The following is a 20,607-nucleotide window of genomic DNA, read 5'->3' as shown; positions in this document are numbered from 1 at the left end:
TTGGGTTTGGAAAAGCCGCGTCAATTGGTTTTTCTCAACCTCGGTGAGTTTAGGAAGGGCGGAGTTCAACTCCCAGAATCCCCCAAGTCACCTGGTAAAAGTTTGATGGGAACTTTTAAAAGGGGCGTCTCCAAACACGGCCCCTTTGCTGCTGGCTGGGGGATTCTGGGAGTTGAAGTCCACGAGTCCAAGTCCGGAGAGCCCCCTTTTAAAACCTCCCCCTCTTTGATGCTCATGACAGTCGGAACAGCCCAGCAACTCAGAAGTATTTTCATAACTGGGAAAAAAAAAACTCCCCCCACCCTCAGGTTGAGATGCATTTGATCATTGGAAGAGACGCGCCCCCCCCCCCTCCCTGGGGCTGCCTCATGGGTGGCAGAGGCTGTGAAAGTGTTGCTCCCGGGGCAAATCACACACACACACAAACACTTCCCATTCCCTGTCACCAAGAGTGCTTCCTTTGCTGCGGGGTGAAGGCTGTGTGTGCACACACGTCCCCAAAACCGGGCTCTTGCTTGGTGTCAAAGCCAATAAGTCCCCAGACACAGGAAGTGATGCAGAATTATGCTTTTATTTTGGTTCCAAGGACCCAGGTTGGAAAAGGCAGCCCAGGGCCAAGATTAAAACCTCACAGCCGTTTCCATAGTCAAGGGATGGTCGCCTTCAACCCTTTGCCCTTCCCCTTAATAAAGCATTCCTAACAGATAATATTGATTGGCTATTTGGATTTCAGCTCCCTAAACCTTTACGCTTGTTATTGCTAAATAGCTAAATGTCTCCTGTTTTTCACCCCATGACACGGGTATCTTGCAGAGTGTGCCAGCCGTGTGGTTTGTGGGCTTTTTCTTATAAACCAGCTATTCTGGTCCCTAATATCCTGGCTAGTGGTTTTCTAAGAGGTAAGGTGGCAACTTCTGCCTTGCTACGAATGTACAGCCCCCCCCCCCACCTTTCCCCTTGCAGGGCAGAATAAAAGAGCCAAGGGTTTTGTCTCAAGGCAGCTCCCCCCCCCACCACCCCCACCTGAGATTCAGGCAGACCTTTCTGGGAAAACTGCCTAGGACCCAGCAGGGACTTTTATGAATAAAATGTATATATATATATACATTTTTAAATGTATATATATATATATATATATATTTAAAAGAGTTCTGGAGACCTTCGAACTGACGCTAACAATCCCGGTTGCTCAGGGAGCAGCTGCTGGGAATGCCAGCCTCCAAAGGGTGCAGCTACCTCCCTTTTGAGGGGGGGTTTAGGCCTCCGTGGGCTCCGGAGGCTTGGGGGGCCCCACCAGGCGTTCAGGGGGTCTCGGAGGCCCTTGGAGGTGGGGAGAAGCCGATGCTGTCCTCCTTCCCGCCTAGCAGCTCAGGTGCTCCGGCCCGAAAGACAAAGGCAGCAGCTCCTCCAGCGTCTTCTGGATGTAGGTGCCGTCCATCCGGGTCAAGTAGATCGCCCACTCTTGGCCGAACTGGGAAAACGAGATCCACAGGGCTCCTGAATCTCAAGACGTAAGTCCTCGACTTACGACCACGACTGAGGTTAAAATTTCCATTGCTAAGCAGGACAGCTTTTAAGTGAGTTTTGCCCCATTTTATGATCTTCCTTGCCACAGTCGTTAAGTGAGTGGCGCAGCTGCCTTCCCCGCCGGCATCCAGCGCTTGCCACAAAGGGATCCCCCGGATGCTCCAGCCGTCATAAATAGGATCCCCGGGGCCAGGGGGGATGCGGCAATGATGGCGTAAGCGTGAAAAACTCGCTTCTTCCGCTGCTGCTGCTGCTGTGACTTTGAACGTTCACTAAACAAACGCCTGTAACTCGAGGACCGCCTGAGGTTTGTGCTCGGTTGCGAAGGGCTTTCGTGGCCTTTCCCAAGCCCAAATCCTAGAGAGGAAGTCCCAGTGGTGAAAGAGCAGGGGCTTCCCCAAGGGGCCCCCTCCCCTCCCTCCCCACATTGGCAACACTGGCTCCTCTGCACAAAACCCCACAACCACAACGTTACACACGGGGGAGATGATGACAGAGGGACGCGTTTAGGAGAATTCCCGCCCCCCCCCCCCTCTGGGCGCCTGCTGGCTCAGAAACGGGTCGTCTGTTGCTCAAGAGGGAAGGGTAGAAAAATTTGGAAATAAAATGCAAACTCCGTGACCCCCGGGGGGGGGGGGGCACTTGCCAGCAGCCTTTTGGCCATAGTTTGAAAGAGGTAAACCTAACAAACCTTTGAAGAATTTTACCCTTTGCAAATAAAAACCCCCAAAACCTGCTCAGTTTAAGCAAAGATCAGCATTTCTCAGTGGCTGCAGAAGCCAAGCAGATCCCATCTGGAAAGGCCGAGCTAAGCCAACGGTTGCGAGGGGAGGTGCCAGATGGGATGAACAGGACACAAGAGGGGGGGGGGGGACTTAACAGGGACATAAAAAAAGCACTTCTGGATGAAAGGAAAACAGTTTTTTAAAAAAGCAGTTTCTTTGTCTTCTTAGGAGGAAGGCGGGCTAAAGCGTTTTTACCTCTCGGAGGACCTGCCTGCAGGCTCCACACGGAAGGGCGTAGGACTCTCGGCTGTTGCTGTTAAAAGAAGGAGGGAATATAAAATTATCTGGCTGACTCTTGGAAGGGAAGACATCCCAAACTGGGTTAAGGTCAGGCTTGCCTTGGCACCTTTACCCTCTTCGCTCAACTAACCCAGGTTTTGGCTTGGAAAACGAACCGAATCTGCAGCAAACCGAATGACTGGGGTTTGCAGGACCCTCTGAGGCCCCCCCCCACCCCCTCCAAGAGATGGGACTCCACCCTGCTCAGCGGGAAAAGGAGGAGGAGGAGGACGCGGCCCACCTACCAACTGATGGCCATGGCTCGGAATTTGGTGTGGCCTTCGGACACGGCCTTCTGGATGGCCGTCCGCTCGGCACAGACGCCCAGCGGGAAAGAGGCGTTCTCAACGTTGCAACCTGGGAGGGGCAAAAGCACCATCGAGGGCGTTTTAGAACAGGCCGCGGAAACGGTCGCTCAGCCGGGTCCTCCTGGGCTCAGGCAGCAGCCATGCTGGCTGGGGAATCCAGGATCCCCCCAGGGAGAGCAACGCTTGGCCCGGAGCCCTCCAGACGCAGCCAAGCATCCCTCGCCAGCCAGAGCTCCTGCTGCAGCTTTCCCTGATGCCACCGTGGCACCTTGGGCATGAAGAGCAGGGCGGGTGCAGCTGACTCACCCAGCCTCTGCCCTCAGGGTGAACCCTAGGCTTTGCGGGGGGGGAGGGGGGGCTGCCCCTGTTTTGCTTGCCACCCCCACAAGGCGGCCCACGGGGCTCTCGGCCTCCTCACCTGTGAAGATCTTCCCCTCGGCGGTCAGGAGGGCTGCTCCCACGGGGTACTTGCTGTAGGGGCAGTAGGCGAACCGCTTGGCTTCTTGGCAGGCGGCCAAAAGGCGCTGAAGCCCCTCCGGATGGAGGCCGGGGCTGCCCCGCTGCTCGTGCGCCATGGCCTGGAGCTCCCCCTACCCTCGATGGCACCGGGGGAAGGGAAGGAGACAGGGGGCCGTGAGATTTCCCTCTCCCAGCGTCGGGGCCCCAGCAGCATCGGAGGTGACGGGGCCTCCTGTGGAAAGGGGCCCCCCTTGGCGTGTCAGCGGGGAGCTTCGGCACAGGAGCCCTTCGGTGCCCCCCCCAAAGGTTTCAAGCTTTGGTTGGGAACCTTTCTGGAGGGAGGGTCGCCCGCTCTCTGCGCCCCCCCCCTTCACTGGAAGGAAAGTCACCCCTCGTTCGCCTCGCCAAGGCGGTGGGTGGGCATCGTCCCTGGCCGCCTTCTCACCACTCCCCACCCCTGCTGCCAGCCTCCCGGCCCTCCTCAGCCCCCAGCCTCAATTCTGGCTGCTGGAGGACGACAAAAGCAGGGTGGGATTTCTCTCCCTGCTTCTGGGGCTCAGGTAGCCGCCAGGCTTTGCCAACTCAGCCGTAGCGAAAGACCAGCAGCAGCCGTGCCAGAGCTGCCATCCTTCTCCGGATGCCAAGGAGAGCTGGTGGGAGGGCTGAGCTGGCAAATCTCTCCAGGGATTCCCTGCAAGGGGCCGGTGGGGGAAGCGAAGCAGTGGGGCGTGGAAAGGGAGGGGAGGGAGGGGAAGGACCAGTCTTTGCCGCTTCCAAGCAGCTCCGGCCAAGAGGAGCCGGTGAGGGCCGTGGCCGCAGTGCGCAGGGAGAGAGAGAGAGATGCTGCACCGCCCCAGGTGCCCTGATCTCTCTGCCCAGGCGAGACTTCCGGGGAGGAGAGGAAGGGCACCGCATCCTCCTTGCTGGGAAGGGCCGGCTGGGCAGGGCCAACCCGGCTCTGCTTCGGAGATTCTGGTGGAGGCTGTAAGAGCCGGCAAGATTCCCAGGGCCGTTTCCTCTTCCCTCGGTTAATGCATGTAAAAGCAGCGTGGCCACCCAGCCATCCCCAGGCTTCCTCATTAGCCTTTGAAGAAAGGTGGGATTAGCCTGTTAGCCTATTACAGGGACATTTTTTCCTTGTAGGGAAGAAGAGAGTCGTGTCAGGAGCAGAGTCACCAATGCAACGTTCCAGGTAACCCTCCCCACACGGGGAGACACCCCCCCCCCCATTCTCCTCTCTCTCCCTCAGGGCTTCTTCCTGGCTCTCTGTCACCCCTGGATAGGAATGCATTTCTCTACATTAGATATGCCGAATTTGCTCTTTGCTGGACCTGCAGGAATTGGAAGGCCACCATTGGAAAACCAAACACCCCTCCCTCCCCCCCCCAGATTTCTCCTGGGTTTATGCAGGACAGGGTTGCTGAGGGGACTCCGGCTAGAAGGAGCCCAGGGCGGTGGAGTCCAGAGTCCCAGCTGGCCTGGCTGAGGGCCATCGGAGGGGCCCCATTCGGCTCACCTCTCTCTTTCCCGCGGGCTCAGGCCGAGTCAGGCTGAAGGGCGATCCCGTCCCCTCTTTCCTAGTTAATGTTCAAGAGATTCCAGAACTGGAACGAGTGACTGTTTAACTGCTCCTGACACGACTCTCTCCTTCCCTACAAGGAAAAAATGTCCCTGTAAAACGTCCCATAAAGTGAAAGGGAGACGGGGGGGGGCGGAAAGGCCTGCACGGAAGATGCTTGGCCAAAAACGAAGGAAAATTTCATTTGGCCATGCTGACCTCTATCTTCCCCTGCTCCCCTTCTCCGACTTTGCTTTCATCCACCAACAGCTTCTGCCGTCTGCTATGGTTCTCTTCTCCCAGCCGGCAGCGGCCAATGGCCCAGGCACAGACCTTACTGAGGACTAGGACGGTGAGATATCCCAATTCTGTCACACCTGAGAATCTCAGCCCCTTTCCTTCCCCCGATTTCAGGCGGGAGTAACGAAGCGAGTGGCGCTTCCAAAGGCCTGGATTCCCAAGCCCATCGTGCCCAGCAGGGCAAGAAATACCCTCATTTGAATCCCCGAGGATTGAAACCCAGACCCTTCCTCAACCCTCCTCCTGCTCTGAAGGCCTTGGGGAGCCTTTATCCACCCCCCAACCCCCACAACACACACCTGCTTTCCCAGGCTGAGATCCAGGGGAGGGGGAGAGGGGGGCTTCTCCTTGGCTGCAGGGCCGAGAGCTTCTTCCGTGCCCCGTGGCCTCCGATGCTGCTCCTTTCTGAGAGGAGGCTGCGGTCCCGTCCCCCCCTGTCCACCCTCCGCCTGCCTGCCGTCCCCTCTGAGCAAGGAGGCTGGGACTTCCTTCCCCTCCCGCCTTGCTTCATGCCAACAAATGCCCCGGGCAACAGGAGGAGGAGGGGCTGCCAACCTCGGAGGCGCTTGGGAGTGGTGGCCACTTGTGGCCTTGTGACAAGCCACGTTCATGCGGGAAGCCAGGTCCACTTAAGGACTCCAGAGGTTCCCCTAACAACCACGGAGGGAAAAGGCTGCACAATGAGGGGGGGGGGCCCTCCCAGGCGCCTCCTGCCTCAGCAGGAGGAATTCTGATGGGGGAGGGGAGGGGGGGGCCTTCAGTCAAGCGCTACCTGCGCGGGAGAGAGGCTCCAGGTACACACACACACACACAGATGGGGGGGGGTATGGAGAGGCAGAATGCGCCCTCCCTGTGAAACTCCCTGGACAGAAGAGCAAGGCAGGTGGGCAGCCGCTGAGGGGATTGGAAGCCACCCTGGAGGAGGTCGTCTCTCCCTGACTGGTCTTGAGGCCCCCAGGGCTCTTCTGGGTCGTGGGGGGGGCATCAAACGCTGGCTGAGGAGGGGGGAAGCAGGGCAGAGGCATCGAGTGGGTCTCCATGGAAGGCGGCCCTTCTCCCCTCCTCTCACCCACCCCACGGGGGCTCCTGTTGGGTGCTTTGGGGGGGTCCCTGGCTGAGGGATTCAGGGGGGCCCAAATTAAGGAGGGTCAGAGGAGGGGAGGAGGAAAAGGCTGTTTCTGTTGATCAACACATGATAAACCGGCTCCAACCTGCTGCTGAAGACAGCCGGCACTTCTGGCTTGGTTTTAAATGTTGCGGTCAGCAAGCAGGGACTTGGTTTTGCCCGTCCTGGGAGTGACAGGTGACAGAGGAACTCCGGGACGCCCAGGGGCCACCAGAGGGCGCCGGAGGGGTCTGAGGCAATGGGGGGGGGGCAGATGAAAGCAACTCAGAGAAAAAGGAGATTGGAAGGAGAGGAGTTGGCTTTCTGCCCCCATGAAAGGCCAGTGGGATCAGCTGTGATCCAATTGTTGTCCTCTGCAAAAGAAGGCAAGCCAGAAACGGATCCCTCTTCTTCCTTACCTCGCCCCCAAACCCCAAGGGCCCCTTCAGAGGGCTCCCCTCCCCTCCCTCCCTTCCTTTCCTTTCCTTCCCTTCCTCCTGCCTTGCTTTCCTTCCTTCCTTTCCTTCCTTTCCTTCTTTCCTTCCTTCCTTCCTTTCCTTTCCTTTCCTTTCCTTTCCTTTCCTTCCTTCCTTCCTTCCTTTCCTTCCTTCCTTCCTTCCTTCCTTCCTTCCTTCCTTCCTTCCTTCCTTCCTTCCTTCCTCCTTTCCTTTCCTTTCCTTTCCTTTCCTTTCCTTTCCTTCCTTCTGCTCTGGGGATCCTTGGCCTAAACCAAGAGAGGTCAAGCCCAGAGCGTGTTTCTTTAGCCAAGATTTATTGTCTGAGCCAATATTTTACTCCAGGCGCTGAGCCTCTTTCAAAATCAAACCAAAAGAGGAACCTCGGCTGCTGTGGGGGGGGGAGGGGGTGTTCAGGCCTTTCCTCTCTCTCTGGCCAAAGACTTCCGAAACACCACGCGGGACGCTGGTCCTTTGGGGAGGGGGCTGCTTTCAAATGGCTCCCATGCCCATCCACCTCATTCTGGGCTTCCCTGGGTCCTTCCCTGCCTCCAGCTTTCCACAGAGCAGAGGAAGAGAGTCTTTCGAAGGGACCCTGGAGGTCTTCTAGCCCAACCCCCCTGCTGGGAGGACTCCAAAGCTGCTGCCAGTCATGAGAGCTGAAGGGTGGCTTCCAAGTGATCCTTTTAAAGTGGGGGTTAAACCCGGGGACCTCCGGTTGGCCCAGACCGCTTCAAACCCCTCCCCCCAGTTGCCAGAGGGGCGGTGTGGGGAAAGGCCCTGAGTAGCCCCGGCCTCCCTCGCAGGGTCCTTGTTGTAGGATGGAAAAAAGAGCCGAGGGAAGGATGCGAAGGCTGCCTTCCGCTCCTGCTGAAAAGCCCAGCTCTTACCAGAAAAGAAGGACGCCAGTCGTCAATTTAAGATGGCAGGTGTCAATCAATAGTCCGATGAGTTATGCGTGCCCGTTGGCTCCGCCAGAGAACCACCTTGGTGGGGGTGGTCCAGAAAGTCCCACCGTGACACGCCTTTCTTCTCATCTCCAGGGCAAAAAGGACCGTTTGGAGGCTTTCTCCGAACTCGGAGCAGGTCTGGTCTTGACAAGGGGGCCATCCCTTTTCAGGCTGTGCACCATTGGCTCTGCTGCCTGCCGGCAGATGCTCCCTTCGCCATGCCAAGCAGGGATGCCGGGCCTCCGGGACGCCATCGAGCCTGCCGAGAAACCTGAGCTTGGCCCCGCGTGGAGGGCACAGCCCAGGAAGGAAGCTGAGAGGGCCAGGGGGAAGATGCCAGGCAGGTGCTGGTGCCCTGAAGGACCTCGAGGACAGTGGACCATTGACGGGGCTCCTGGGATGGGGGTCGTTATGGCAACGGAAAGAAGAGCCGGGAGGGAGAAGAGAGGGACGGTCTGGGCATCCCTCTCTCCTTCAGCAGATGCTTCCAGAAGGAAGGTGGGATGCGTCCAGGGCTTCTGCTTTCGCTGCTCTTCTCCTCCTTGAGCGGTGAGTCCTTCCTCCCAGAGGGGCTTACACCCTTGTTCCCCCTTCACAAGACCCTCCTAGGGCACCCACCAGGAAGCCCCTTGGCCTTTTGGGGGGCTTGTTTTGGTCCGGCAAAAGGAAAGGGCTTTTCCTTTGGGGCTTAGGAATTCCGCCCCCCCCTTTTTGTATAGCTAATTAGGGTTATTTTATAAATGAGGTGTAATCACTGGGTGATTAGTCCAAGTCTTTCTCTCCTCTAACCTGTCCTTTTTTTCTCTCTTTAAACAATTGGAAATTCACCCGTTAACTACAGCCAGGGGGGAAAAGTTGGTTGTGATCCATCTTCCCCATATTCCTACATCAAGATAAACAGAAGTTTAATGGGTAATTCCAGGCGGTTAAATGTGGTCTTTACTGAGGTTATTATCTCTCTGTATTTAAAAACCTTTTTAAAGGACTGTTTATATCGTATCAGGCGTACATTCCGAAAAACAGAAAGTCACGTGTTAAGAATATGCCTCCTTCCTTCCTTCCTTCCTTCCTTCCTTCCTTCCTTCCTTCCCATGGGGAGATACAAAGAATTTAAAAATCTGCAAATCTTCATTCTGGATTTCCTTTTGGGAGCTCCGGAGAGACGGTGCCAGGTGGAAGGGACCAAGGGAAAGGGTGAATTCCATCCGTTAGGTCAACCTATGAAAAGTCAGCTAAGCGCCAGGGGCTTCAGCTGTACCTTTTCCTACAGCAGCTCCATGGAGTGGGTCAGAAACCGGGGCAGCCCAAACAGGATTCAGTGCGGGACCCCCACACGGGACCCCTTCTGCAGTGATGGAGGCGGACAGGAATGGCCAGGTATGAATCCAGTGGCATCTGGAGACTCCAGCCAACGGAGTGGACTGGTCTGTATGGTGAATTACAAAAAAGGGGGAACATTTCCTCATTTTGACCACAAACGTTGTCGAAGAAAAAGGAAGCCGCCTGCCCCACCTAAATTAAGGAAAAGGCCATTTCCCTTCAGTTTTCCCTTGGGCCCCCATCAGACAGGACTCCCGCCAAGTGGAATCAATGGGGAAGCCCACATTAGATTTAATGCTGGCTCTCTGCTGAGTTGTTTGAAGTTGGGGGGGGGGGGCGTGTAAATCTTGGGTGGGTGGAAGAGAAAAAGAAGAAGAAAAATCTTCCCTTCTTCATTTGTTACCCGAAATCCTTCCGTAGATGGCAACTCGCTCAGAAATGCGTTCCTACTTCAATCCCAGCTTTAATAAAAATGGGATCATTAATGTCGTACAGATAAATGATGAATTGTTTAATGACAAATAGCCCTCCGGGGGGGGGCTTTTAGTTAATTTCTGGGCCTCCCACTCACCACCTGACCCAGGAAAGAAGCTTGAGAATGGAGCCTCCCTTCCCCCCCCCTCCTAGGAAAGATCAAGAGGAAACTAATAATAAAAGCAACATCCTGCTGGGGAGCACGACTGCAACACTGCAGACAATTGCTTAATTGTTTGTGAGGAGACTGTCATGAAGCTCAGGAAGTGCTGGTAATTAAAGGGCCCAGGCAGCTCCAGGTTGCAAAGCTGTCAGAAGGGCTAGAAACATTGGGGGAGAGCAGCTCTGGATGCATAAATGGATGCGCGTGTATCTCCTGGGCAAGAAATATCAGGAGTAGCCCCCAAAAAAAGCTTGCTCTCTGTGTGTGTGTGTGTCTGTGTCTGTGTGTGTGTTGGGCAAGAGAAGGAAGGGAGGAGAGAAAGAGAAAAGAAGGAAGGAAGAAAAGGGAGGAAGGGGAAGGAAGGAAGGAGGGAGAGAGAGAGAAATAAAGAAAGGCTTTAGGAGAAGAAAAGATTTAATTTAATACACCTTCTGTGTGAATCCCATGGATTTAATGCAGCCACCAGCTGGTTTGTACAGACGCAGCCAATGTGGGGGTTTGCCATTGGGGTCAACCACACCACAGCATCCTTTTGGAAAGGGCCAGAGAGCAGCAGAAGTGACCAGTGCCTTAAAACAGCCCAAAAGTAAAAGCGCATTCCCCGTTTCAACCTGAAAAGGAGACGGTTGCATACATCTCAGCAGGAAGATTTCCACAATAAACTGCCCGGCACATAAAAACGGGTAGACGTTCCCTGTAAAACAAAACCTCACCAGCTGAACTTCCTTCCAGAGTAGATAGAAAATAATTTTTATTGCATTTCTGTTAATGGAAGATGGTGAATTGGTGCGCAAGATTCAAATCTGCCGAATGGAGCCCCAGAGCGCCAGAAATGGGCCGGATCAGGGGAATAATCCGCATTGCAGGAATGGCATTAACTGGGGAGGGGGCCGTAGGGACTAGGGAGGGCTTGTCAACTACTCTGGGGCTGGGAATGATGGGGCCAGCAGCGTCCCCGTAGAGATGGTCGGTTCTGGACTGCTGACCGTCTCCCCTTCCCCGCAGACCGAGAGATGGACTCTCCCCGCATCATCGGGGGCTACGTTATGGCCCCCCACTCCTCCAAGTACTTGGTGTCTCTGAAGAGGAAGAGCGGCTTCCATTTCTGCGGGAGGGCGCTGGTCAGCCGCCGCTGGGTCTTGACCGCTGCCCACTGCAAGAGTGGGTAAGGAGGAGGCCCCCCCGGCCCTTGTGCAGGTGGTCCTTGACTTACGACCACAATTCAGCCCAGCATTTCACTTGCTCAGTGAGACAGTTGTTAAGTGAGTCTGGCTGGCTATGAAGTCTTAAAGAAGCCCCTGGTTGGCGTGGCTATTGGCCCCCTCCTCCCTTCCCCTCGGCCCCTGCCCTCCTCTGGCCCCCTGCCCCAGACCACCCGCCTTTCTTGCAGAGGGAACCAGATGCTGATTGTGGCCGGGGAATATTCATTGTCCACTGTGGAGGGTACCGAGCAGGTCTTCCGTCCGGCCCGCCTGGTGGTCCATCCGGAATACAGCCCCTCTTCGAAGAATGCGGACATCATGCTGATTAAGGTGGGCCCAACCCCTTGGTTGGGGGGCTCGGCTCTCAGGGGGAGGAGAGCCATTTGGGGGGAGGGAGGGAGAGAGGGAGCCGATGCTCCAGTGGGGAATTCTCGGGGGGGAGGAGGGGGGCGTTTCATGGGGGTTCAGCCTGGCAGACCCTGCAGTGCCCCCAAAGCTGGCACGGCCCCTTGGGGGAACAAGTGGGGGCGCTTCCTTGCCCCCTGACCCCCCCCACTCAGGGTCTCTGCTCTCCCCCACCAGCTGAGCCGGCCGGTGGCCTACAGCCCCTTCGTCTCCATCGTGCCGGTCCCTCGCCAAGGGGCAAAGGTTCGGGCCGGCCGCTTCTGCCAGGTCTCCGGCTGGGGCTACACCACGCCTGTCGGGGGCAGGGCATCGGACACCCTGCGCAGCGTCCGGCTGCCCCTCGTCTCCCCCTGCAAGTGCAACAGCTCCGCCTCGTACGCCGGCTACATCACCAAGAACATGATCTGTGCCGGATTTGGGCAGGGAGGGAAAGACGCCTGCCAGGTACAGGAGATCTTGGGGGGGGGCGGGGGGGCCCCCAACCTGGTTCCAGAAAGTGGCCGGACTGTCCCTTTTTTCAGGGGGGGGGTTGGAGGATTCCTTGGAGAGTCTGGGGGTTGTTGGTGAATCTCCTGACTCCTCTCTCCCCTCCTCCCCCCCAGGGTGACTCCGGGGGTCCCCTGGTGTGTGACGGGCGTGTGTTCGGCATCGTTTCCTGGGGCCACAGTTGCGCCAGCCCGGGCTACCCTGGGGTCTACACAGCCGTGGCCAACTTCCAGAAGTGGATCTACAAGACCATTCTCCAGAAATAAGGGCTGCCTTCGGGGGAGGGGGGATGCCGCTCTCACGCTCCTTTGGGGGGGGGAGGGCTGGAGAGCCTGGCAGTGGTTGAGGGTTTTTCCCTATGCGGGGGGGGGGGGGGGCAGAAAGGGCCGGGTTCTCCTTCTGCCTTGGATCTCTCGGGCTCCAGTCCCGTGACTCTCAAGGGGAAACTGTCCCACGGGGGGGCTGGAAGCTCCCTGCCAGAGATCCCGTTTGCCCTCCGCTGCCAAGTGCCCATCATCCCCTCCCCCGCCCTCTCCGTGTTCTCTTCTGAAGAAGCCCAGAGAAGACCTGGGGCTGAGCCCCCCCCCCCCCGGACCCCCGGCCTCCTCTCAGTCGCAGTTCTGCAATGACGGGCAACAACTTTAAGAAAACTGTTGTAGGTTGTATGTATTCAGCACAACCGGAAGCTGTACAGACCCCAAAATAAAACACATCTGCCAAAGAGAGAGAGAGAGAGAGACAGAAAGAGAGGGGAGGTGCCACATGGATAAATCCTGATGTTACTGGAAGCTTCTCTCAGCTTTTTTGAAGCTGAACACCTAACAGGGATGGCATTTGTCAAGCTGGAACGAAAAGGCTTCACACACACACACAGACACACACACACACACACCCTGCTCTGAATCTGTATTCTGAGCTCCAGAGGTGTTTCTGTTTCCCTTCCCTTTCCTCCACTCTTCCTTCCTTCCTTCCTTCCTTCCTTCCTTCCTTCCCTCCCTCCTCCATATTCCTTCTTCCCTCCTGACCTCCCTCCCCCCCTTTCCCTCCCTCCGTTTTCCTGCATTAATTTTTTATTCGGGGTGCCAGCAATGACGCAGACCAGGAGCTGTTCTTTATTTTTGCAACCGGCTCCTCCTGCAGAGAGCGGGAGGGTGGGAGTCTCAGGCTCCGCGGCCCCCAAGGGAGGAGGACGGCCTGGCTGCCTTTCCTTTCAACACAATCCACATGTGACGGTGATGCAGGCATTACGAAAACCCACTCATTGATGGCAGCCTGGAGAGCCAGGTTGCTAAGAGACGGAGCCCAGCTCATCTGGGGGCACAGGAGGCCCAAATCCTCCTGCCACGCAAGGGCTGGGGACTGCGTGTGTGTGTGTGTGTGTGTGTGTGTGGATGTGCGCATGTACACAAGGGAGGGCTGATCAAAACGTCACACCGAGACATCATTTGTTGAGCAATGGCTTTCTAAGTGAACCACAACTGGCTGGACTCACACACATTTCCGGAAGTGAGAGAGCCTGGCAGATGGTTAGCCCCACAGGTGACCTAACCCAGCCACCCAAACATCACCCCAAAATCTGAGGTCCCCCCTTCTCTCATAGCCAAATTGCCTTCCTGTTAGCAATGTTACTTAAGCTGAAGATAAAGGCAGAGAATCCAAGCTGAACTCCCACTCCTTCCATCACCAGCCTCCACATAACAGAATGACAGGGCTAAAAAGGGACCCTGGAGGTCTTCTAGTCCAACTCCCCCTCCCCCCCCCCTCCGCTTCAGGCAGGAAACCCCATTTACCGTTTCAGATGAAAACCTGCCCAATCTCTATGCTGAGGTTTCCCTGCAGCCTCCTCTGGGCTTAGCATAAGACGAGTCGGCCTCATTTCATTAAGCAGCGGCCTCCCCCAATCATAGTTCCAGGCTTTGGCTGCTCCCTGTTCTCCTCCTCGTGGGTGGGGTGCAGCCCTTAGGGGACCCTCTGAGGATCAGAAATAAGGAGCTGCGCGCCCCAAACATCTGGGACGCCCTAAGGAGGGCCTGGAAGAAGCTGGCTCTAGCCCAGGAGCTCCCAGCCTTTTTTGGGCCATGAAGCATCTCTAAAATCCTGACCCCCCCTCCCCCCCCCCAACATATAATTCTTTCTTTACTCAAAAAGGGAACCCTGGAAGCCTCAAAGGCCATCCGTGCTCCGGCCCAAAGGGAGCAGAACTGGAGCACCAGCAGCCTGGACAGCTCCTGTGGGGAGCTGTTCCTTCAGCACCTCCCTCCCTCCCTGCCACCCACCCACCCACCCACTGCCCCCTTAAGGAGCCTGGCCAGGCAGGCGACCCCCCCGATAGCCCCACCCCCTTGCAGGGAACTGACAACTTAAATACCCCCTCCCTCCCTCCCCCGTTCCTGAAGCCCCCCAATTTCCACACGCCTGAGAACCCCAGAAGATCCACCCTCCCCCCAGAGATGGGTCTGGATTACAAAGAGCCTCTGCTTTATGTCTCCATGTTATGCCCACCGCATGCTCTTTGCATCGATCTCTTCAAAGGAACCACATTTGAGGGCTTCCAAAGGATGGACAGGCGCCAGAATCCCTTATGCCCCAATTTACCAAAAAGGGGGGAAAAATCTGAACCTGAAATTTGGAAAGACGAGGCACGATTCAGATGGGAAACATTTCCTCTGGAAGGCTGGAATGAGTCTTCCTCTGGGGCAACCCCCCCCCCCCATGCTCCCCTGGTTATCCTGGTTATGGGGGCAGACCGCCCTTGGCTCCCAAAGGGAGCTTGTGGTCGGGGTCCCCTCTGCTGAGCTGCTCACTGTCTGTACTCCCCCCCCCCCCACAGCTCCCCCCACCCCCAGAGGCTTTGGGTGCGTTCAGATCCTCCAATCTGATAAACAGATCCATTCATCCTCCCGAGGGGAGCTGGGAGCAGATGCACCCCTCCCTGGATCTCTCCTTTTCCGCTTCCAGGATCCACACAAGCCACCAGCTCCTTCCTCCTGAGGAGGAGGAGGAGGAGGAGGAAGCAACGTCATGGCAACCATCCATACAGACATATCAAATCTGTCAGATTCAGCCTCTTTCATTTTCTCACTTTTGAGAAATTATCAAATTTGTTTTTCCTTGCTTCTTTCTTTCTTCCTTTCTTTCCTTCCTTCTTTTTCTTTCTTTTTTCCTTCCTTCCTTCCCTTCCTTCTTTCTCTTTCCTTCCTTGTCTTTCTTTCCTTTATTCTTTCTCCTTCTTTCTTTCCTCCCTCCCTTCTTTCTTTCTCTTTCCTCCCTTCCTTCTTTCCCTCCCTCTCTTCCTTTTTTAGTGAAAATCTTCATTGGACACCCCCCAAGGAGTTCATGCCATCTTCCCCTTTCTAACTGAATTCACAAAGAATTGAAGGGGGGGGGACCAGCCCACCACTATTTTCAGCTTTAAAATCCACCTGGAAGAATTAGCTGGTTTTGGGAGGGGGGGGGAGTTGTAACCCACCTACCCACAAAATAAGTAAGAAGGAAAGGTTGTGGGGGGGGGGGGGGTTGCCATATACAGCTGCTAAGCTTGTGGGCATCTAAGGCCCCTATTTCCTGGGGGTCCAAAGTTCCTCTTCCCATCTGCCCAGATGAAAGGACCAGGAGCAGCGGAGATACGGGGCTGGGCAATTTGAAGCTAATGGCCAGCGAGGCTTCCATCTCCAGATTAAGGCCGAGACGGGACACCAGATTAAATTCTGGCGGGGCCACTTTAGAGGCCGAGGACGATCAGAACCGAACGGGAAGGGGGGGGGGCTCCCTCAGCAGCCTCTCTCCATCAAAAGGGAGGGATTGGCCGCTCCGTCTTCCGGGCGGTATGGATGGAAAACGCCGCCAGGCGATGCGACCGCGGACGCTTTTAGGGGACCCCCGACCCGCCGCCGGCTCTTTCATCGCCCCCCTCCCATTCCGGAGCTGCCCGGCGGCCCCTTTGCGCAACCCGACCCCCTCGTGCGCGCGGACACGGGGGTGGAGAGGGGGGGGCGAAGGAGGGGGAGCCGCGTAGGGCCGGCGCGCGCCCGGGGCGGGCTGGGAGGCGGAGCAGGATCATCTCCGTGCCTGCCGCTTCTCCTCCTTCGGCTGCTGCTGCTACTCGGGCGATCGCGGCGGCGGACGAGCCCAGCTGAGCCGGGGCCGGGGCGCCGGCGGTGGTCGGCCATGGCGGCGGCGCTGCTGCCCTGGCGGCGGGGCAAGTGGGTGCTGGTGGGGCCGGAGGAGCGGAAGCGGCCGGGGAAGGGCTGGGCGCCGCGGCTGAGCTGCGCCTCTCTGCTGGCCTCGCTGCTGGGCTGGTGGCCGGAGCTGTGGGCGGCGGGGGCGCTGGGCGGGCTGTTCCGCGGCCGGCGCCGGACGGCGCAGCTGAACGCCGAGGAGCCCACCTTCCGCGTCTGCTACCTGGGCAACGCGGCCACCCTGCAGGCCAAGGGCGAGGGCTGCGCCGAGGCGGCGGTGGAGAAGCTCTGGGCGCGCAGCCAGGCCGGCCAGCGCGGCGCCCGCATGCAGCTCAGCCTGGGCCCGCAGGGGCTCCACCTGCGCCCGGCCAGCGCCGCCAAGGAAAGCCGCCGGCCCGGCCACGCCTACCTGCTGCACCGCATCACCTTCTGCGGGGCCGACCGGCGCCACCCGCGCGTCCTGGCCTGGGTCTACCGGCACCAGGTGAAGAACAAGGCGGTGGCGCTGCGCTGCCACGCCGTGCTGCTCTCCCGGGCCGAGAAGGCGCAGGCGGCCGCCCGGCTCCTCTTCCAGACCTCGGCCGCCGCCTTCAACGAGTTCAAGCGGCTGCAGCGGCGGAGCGACTCGCGGCGGCTCCAGCGGCAGCTGCTGGGGGAGGCGGTGGTCCCGCTGGCGCCCCTCCGCCGGCTGCTCAACGCCAAGTGCCCCTACCGGCCGCCCCCGGAGCGAGGCCGCAACGCCCCCCGGCTCAGCTCCATCCAGGAGGAGGAGGAAGAGGAGGAAGGGGAGAAGGAGAAGAGGAAGAACGAGCGGCCCGCCTTCTGCACGCCCACCCGGGCCACCCACGACTGGCTGGCCACCCGCACCACCGTCCTCTGTGCCATCAGCAGCCTCGGCCCGGCCAGCCCGGCCGGCCACCCCTGCGGCCCCCTCCTTCCCGACGCCAAGGTGACCAGGGGCCTGGAGCGGCCGGAGATTCAGACTTTGGTGCGGGAATTCCAGTTCTGCAGCTTGCGGGGTGCGCTGCCGGTGGGGGAGGCGGCCTCCTGGACACCTAGCCGGCAGCCCCCTTGCCTCTCCCGCTAGGAGGGCCCAAGCCATAGTTTTTAAAGTCTTAAATTCCTGGAGATTTGGGCAGGAGAGACCAGTTTGGGGGGGGGGGGGGCTTCCATGCTGTTCCCTCCTGGCAACAGATCCAGAGTTTGACAATCGAGACCCAACCCTCCTCCCCCAATGCTTGTCCACTGTGTTCCATCGTCCGGCCTCACATTTTCGCAGCTTTTTCTGGCTTGGTGAGAAACAACCAAAAGCTTTGCGTCCTTTTCTGTGGATTTTGGAGAGTGGCAGAAGAAGAAGGAAGCCTCTGTGAGCTGGTGCTCAGCAGGATGGGACTCTTGGTACATTGGGGGGAGGGGGGCAGTTTTTGCATATTTGGTGGCCTTGAGGAGGGAGAGAGGATGGTGTTTGTACTTGCTGAACTACAAAAATGTGGGGGGGGGGAGGGAGGGAGAAATGCCTTTAAATAAACTCTCTCTGAGTATCTGCAGAGGTTGGTTAGTACGGAAACCACATTTTGCATTTCTTTATCTTGGTTCTCACCAGTTTGGAGGTCAAAATTGTGCAGGTGGGGAAGAGGGTGAAATGGAGACGGCAGGGGGCTTCCTCTCTTGCCCCCAAACCAAGAAAATTGGTTCCCAATTCAGGAATAGCCCCCCCACACACACAAATCGATGGATCTGGTCAGGCCCCACTGATTTCTGTAGGTCAGTAACGGGCATGGCTCGGTCTCCCAGAGGTATGGGGCAGAACAGAGGGTGGACTGGAACAGGACAGGGGGGCGTTTCGCTTGGCAAAGGTTCTGGATGCAAAATATTTGCTTCTCTCGGTGGAGGAAAAAAAGGGGGGAACCAAGAGCTCCTCTGTGTGTTCAGCCTGTAAATTGAATTATGGCTGGAAGTCTGGCTGTGCCTGTGCTGCCAATTCCCCCCCTGGCACGGATCCATTCCCTGGGGCAGCAAAGGGTAGGCACATCCTTGGACAAGAAGCTGCGAGGGACAGAGGATGACTGAATGTGTGACTAAGTTCCTAGTCCTCATGCTTTCAAAACCACGTAGGCACTTGATGAGGGATAAAGGCGGCAAGGGACGAGCCAGTCGGCAGCTGGTTCTCTCCTGGCACAGAAGCTCTCCTGCCAGCTTCCCCACCCATCACCCTACATGTAGCAGAATGACAAACGTTGGAAGGGACCTTGGAGGTCTTCTAGTCCAACCCCTGCTCAAGCAGGAATCCATTTCAGACAATAGGGGGGTCCAGGACGTTGGCCGAGGCCCTTCTGCCCAAAGCACAGGGCAGGTTGCTGCCTCGCTTGCTAAGGGTCTCCCTGGATCTGCTGTAGCCTGGCACGGAGCCCCCCTGGGCTTGGCATCACCAAGATAGTTTTGCCACAGTTGCGCTGCCCAACTGCAGGCACTGAGAAAGGATGGGGCGAGAGGGACGGGGGGTGTAAACGCAGGACTGGACCCTCAGACAACCCGAACCCCCCATTTTAAGGAGCACTGGATCTGGGGTGAATGCTGGGGGTGCTGTCATTTGACCGACAGCTGGTTACACAACTGGGCTCTTCTTCCTCAAGCCTCTTTCAAGACCGAAAGGAATTCTGAGGCTGCCAGAGGCTCTTTCCCTGCTGCGACCAGAACCTGGATTTTAGCAGGAATTTTGCACATAAAGCAATGAGAGTTTTCAGTACCTTTGATTTCCGATGTTCTTTTGGGAGGAAGGTCAAAACGCCACATCTTTTCTTCTTTCCAGTACGCCAGGGGACAGGGACAGGCAGAACCTCGTTACCTATTTTTAACAACAATAACAACAACAACAAAAGAGAATTTAAATACCAGAATCAGCTATCCTGAGACGTCAACTGTCGCTTTGGTTAATTTGGGGAGAATATTGGTAGTTATATAGCAGAGGGGTCTCCAAACTTGGCCACTTGAAGACGTGTGAACCTCAACTCCCAGAATTCCCCAGGCAGCCACGGAGACCCCTCTGCTACATAGCACCAAATTATACCCTGTTCCCCCCCAAAATAAGACAGGGTCTTATTTTCTTTTGGCCCCTGAAATAAGTGGGATTCAGGGAGGTCTTACTATTTTTGAGGTGCGGGAGGCGGTGAGCGTGGTCACCTCATGGCTGCTGCTGTGTTGCAATATTTTCGGGGAGGGCTTATTTTTGGGGGGGAAAGAGGGTAAATGGAAGAAACTGGGGAGGAAACCAGCTTGCTTTTAACCCTGAATTCTGAAAGTGGTGAGTTATTTATAAAAAAATAAAAATGGGATTTGAAAAAATTAAAATTTTAAAAAACAAATAAGTGATCAGCTGAGTGAGGTAGTAGAAATTTCCCGAAGCCCAGAAAGGCCAAATGGGAGAGTCCCACTCAGAAAAATTGCCCATCCAGAGTTTCAGTTAAATAGGGGGGTGATGCCTCCACTCCCCATGTGAAGGTAAACGTTTTTCTTGAGAAAGTTCCATTTCAGGGGGATCCGAGTTTGTTGAGTCAAGAATCTTAGCCTTAAGCGTAGAATTCGAACACAGGCTTGCGTGGGGCGATTGAAACTCGGGAAAAGAACCCAAAGGTTGTTGGGCCACCTGTGACAATTTCTGGTACAACAGAAATAAATCAAAGTACCCCCAAATAATGGCCAGAAAGAGATGCATACGTGGGGGGTGGGGGTGGACTAGAGCAGTGTTTCTCAACCTTGGCCACTTGAAGATGTCCGGACTTCAACTCCCAGAATTCCCCAGCCAGCATTCGCTGGCTGGGGAATTCTGGGAGTTGAAGTCCGGACATCTTCAAGTTGCTAAGGTTGAGAAACACTGGACTAGAGGACCTCCAAGGTCCCTTCCTTTGTTCTGTTTTGCTCTGTTTGGGGGCGCACTAAAAGTCCCATCATCCCCAGCCGTGCTGGAAGAGACCGGGGGGGGGGGAAGGGTTGCATTTAACGATGATGGAAGAGAAGGATGAAAAAGTCCCTCGTTTTGCTTCCGAGGCTAATTAGGACAGAGCCTTTCCTTCCAGGACGGAAATTGGCTTCTGTGTCTCGCAAAGGCTGCCCCCCTTCCGAGAAAAATCACAGCGTCTCAACCGTGCCTGAGCCCAACCACAGAGTGGCACCGCCAGTCACTGCCTGCTCACCCGGGCTCAGCCTTCCCTTTCCTTCGCGTAAAGATGTAATCTTAAAAAAATTAAATGGGAAGCCCAGGGTATTGAGCCAAGGTGGCGCAGTGGTTAAATGCAGCACTGCAGGCTACTGCTAGATCAGCAGGTCAGCGGTTCAAATCTCACCGGCTCAGGGTTGACTCAGCCTTCCATCCTTCCGAGGTGGGTAAAATGAGGACCCAGATTGTTGGGGGCAATATGCTGACTCTCTGTAAACCGCTTAGAGAGGCCTGAAAGGCCTATGAAGCGGTATATAAGTCTACTGCTATTGCTATTGCTATTGCAGAAGCCAGGGCCAGGGCCCCATTTATTCCCAGCGCCAGGGAAGGAAAATGAGTCTGGGGCTTGGGAAAGAGTGAAATGGGGGAGGGGGGAGGGATGTAAGACCCACATTTCAAGCCCCCCCCCCCCCGCGGCTCTGTGCTTGAGATGGCTGGGG

General features: G+C 56.7%; 3 protein-coding genes across 6 annotated transcripts; 2 read left to right on the top strand and 1 right to left on the bottom strand.

Annotated features, from left to right (window-relative positions):
• Nucleotides 1-1,277: 1,277 nt before the first annotated feature.
• On the bottom strand, nucleotides 1,278-18,800 carry CDA (cytidine deaminase). Of its 4 annotated transcripts, none has more exons than XM_087702499.1 (6): nucleotides 18,702-18,800; nucleotides 4,875-5,010; nucleotides 3,318-3,489; nucleotides 2,837-2,948; nucleotides 2,508-2,565; nucleotides 1,278-1,471 (listed from the first exon to the last, which is right to left on the bottom strand). In XM_087702499.1, exons 3-6 carry the CDS (start codon nucleotides 3,472-3,474, stop codon nucleotides 1,361-1,363), a joined length of 438 nt encoding a protein of 145 aa, XP_087558625.1. In that variant the 5' UTR covers nucleotides 3,475-3,489; nucleotides 4,875-5,010; nucleotides 18,702-18,800; the 3' UTR covers nucleotides 1,278-1,360. The 4 variants fall into 4 exon arrangements, with proteins under 4 accessions (XP_087558625.1, XP_013910545.2, XP_013910543.2 ...); XM_014055070.2 differs by lacking the exon at nucleotides 18,702-18,800 and adding an exon at nucleotides 5,516-5,617; XM_014055068.2 differs by lacking the exon at nucleotides 18,702-18,800 and adding an exon at nucleotides 5,136-5,491.
• LOC106540071 (trypsin-3-like) lies at nucleotides 9,042-12,044 on the top strand. The gene is made up of 5 exons (XM_014055064.2): nucleotides 9,042-9,103; nucleotides 10,689-10,848; nucleotides 11,074-11,215; nucleotides 11,468-11,734; nucleotides 11,893-12,044. The coding sequence occupies exons 2-5, from the start codon at nucleotides 10,697-10,699 to the stop codon at nucleotides 12,040-12,042; spliced, it is 711 nt and encodes a 236-aa protein (XP_013910539.2). The 5' UTR covers nucleotides 9,042-9,103; nucleotides 10,689-10,696; the 3' UTR covers nucleotides 12,043-12,044.
• On the top strand, nucleotides 15,820-17,475 carry FAM43B (family with sequence similarity 43 member B). The gene has a single exon (XM_014064613.2). It carries the CDS (start codon nucleotides 15,944-15,946, stop codon nucleotides 17,039-17,041), a length of 1,098 nt encoding a protein of 365 aa, XP_013920088.2. The 5' UTR covers nucleotides 15,820-15,943; the 3' UTR covers nucleotides 17,042-17,475.
• Nucleotides 18,801-20,607: the final 1,807 nt, after the last annotated feature.

The sequence above is a fragment of the Thamnophis sirtalis genome, unplaced genomic scaffold (assembly GCF_051295495.1).
Source record: "Thamnophis sirtalis isolate CommonGarterSnake01/CBP01778 unplaced genomic scaffold, rThaSir2_p1.2 scaffold_15, whole genome shotgun sequence".
NCBI lineage: Eukaryota > Metazoa > Chordata > Lepidosauria > Squamata > Natricidae > Thamnophis > Thamnophis sirtalis.
This window is presented reverse-complemented; position numbering and strand designations above follow the sequence as displayed.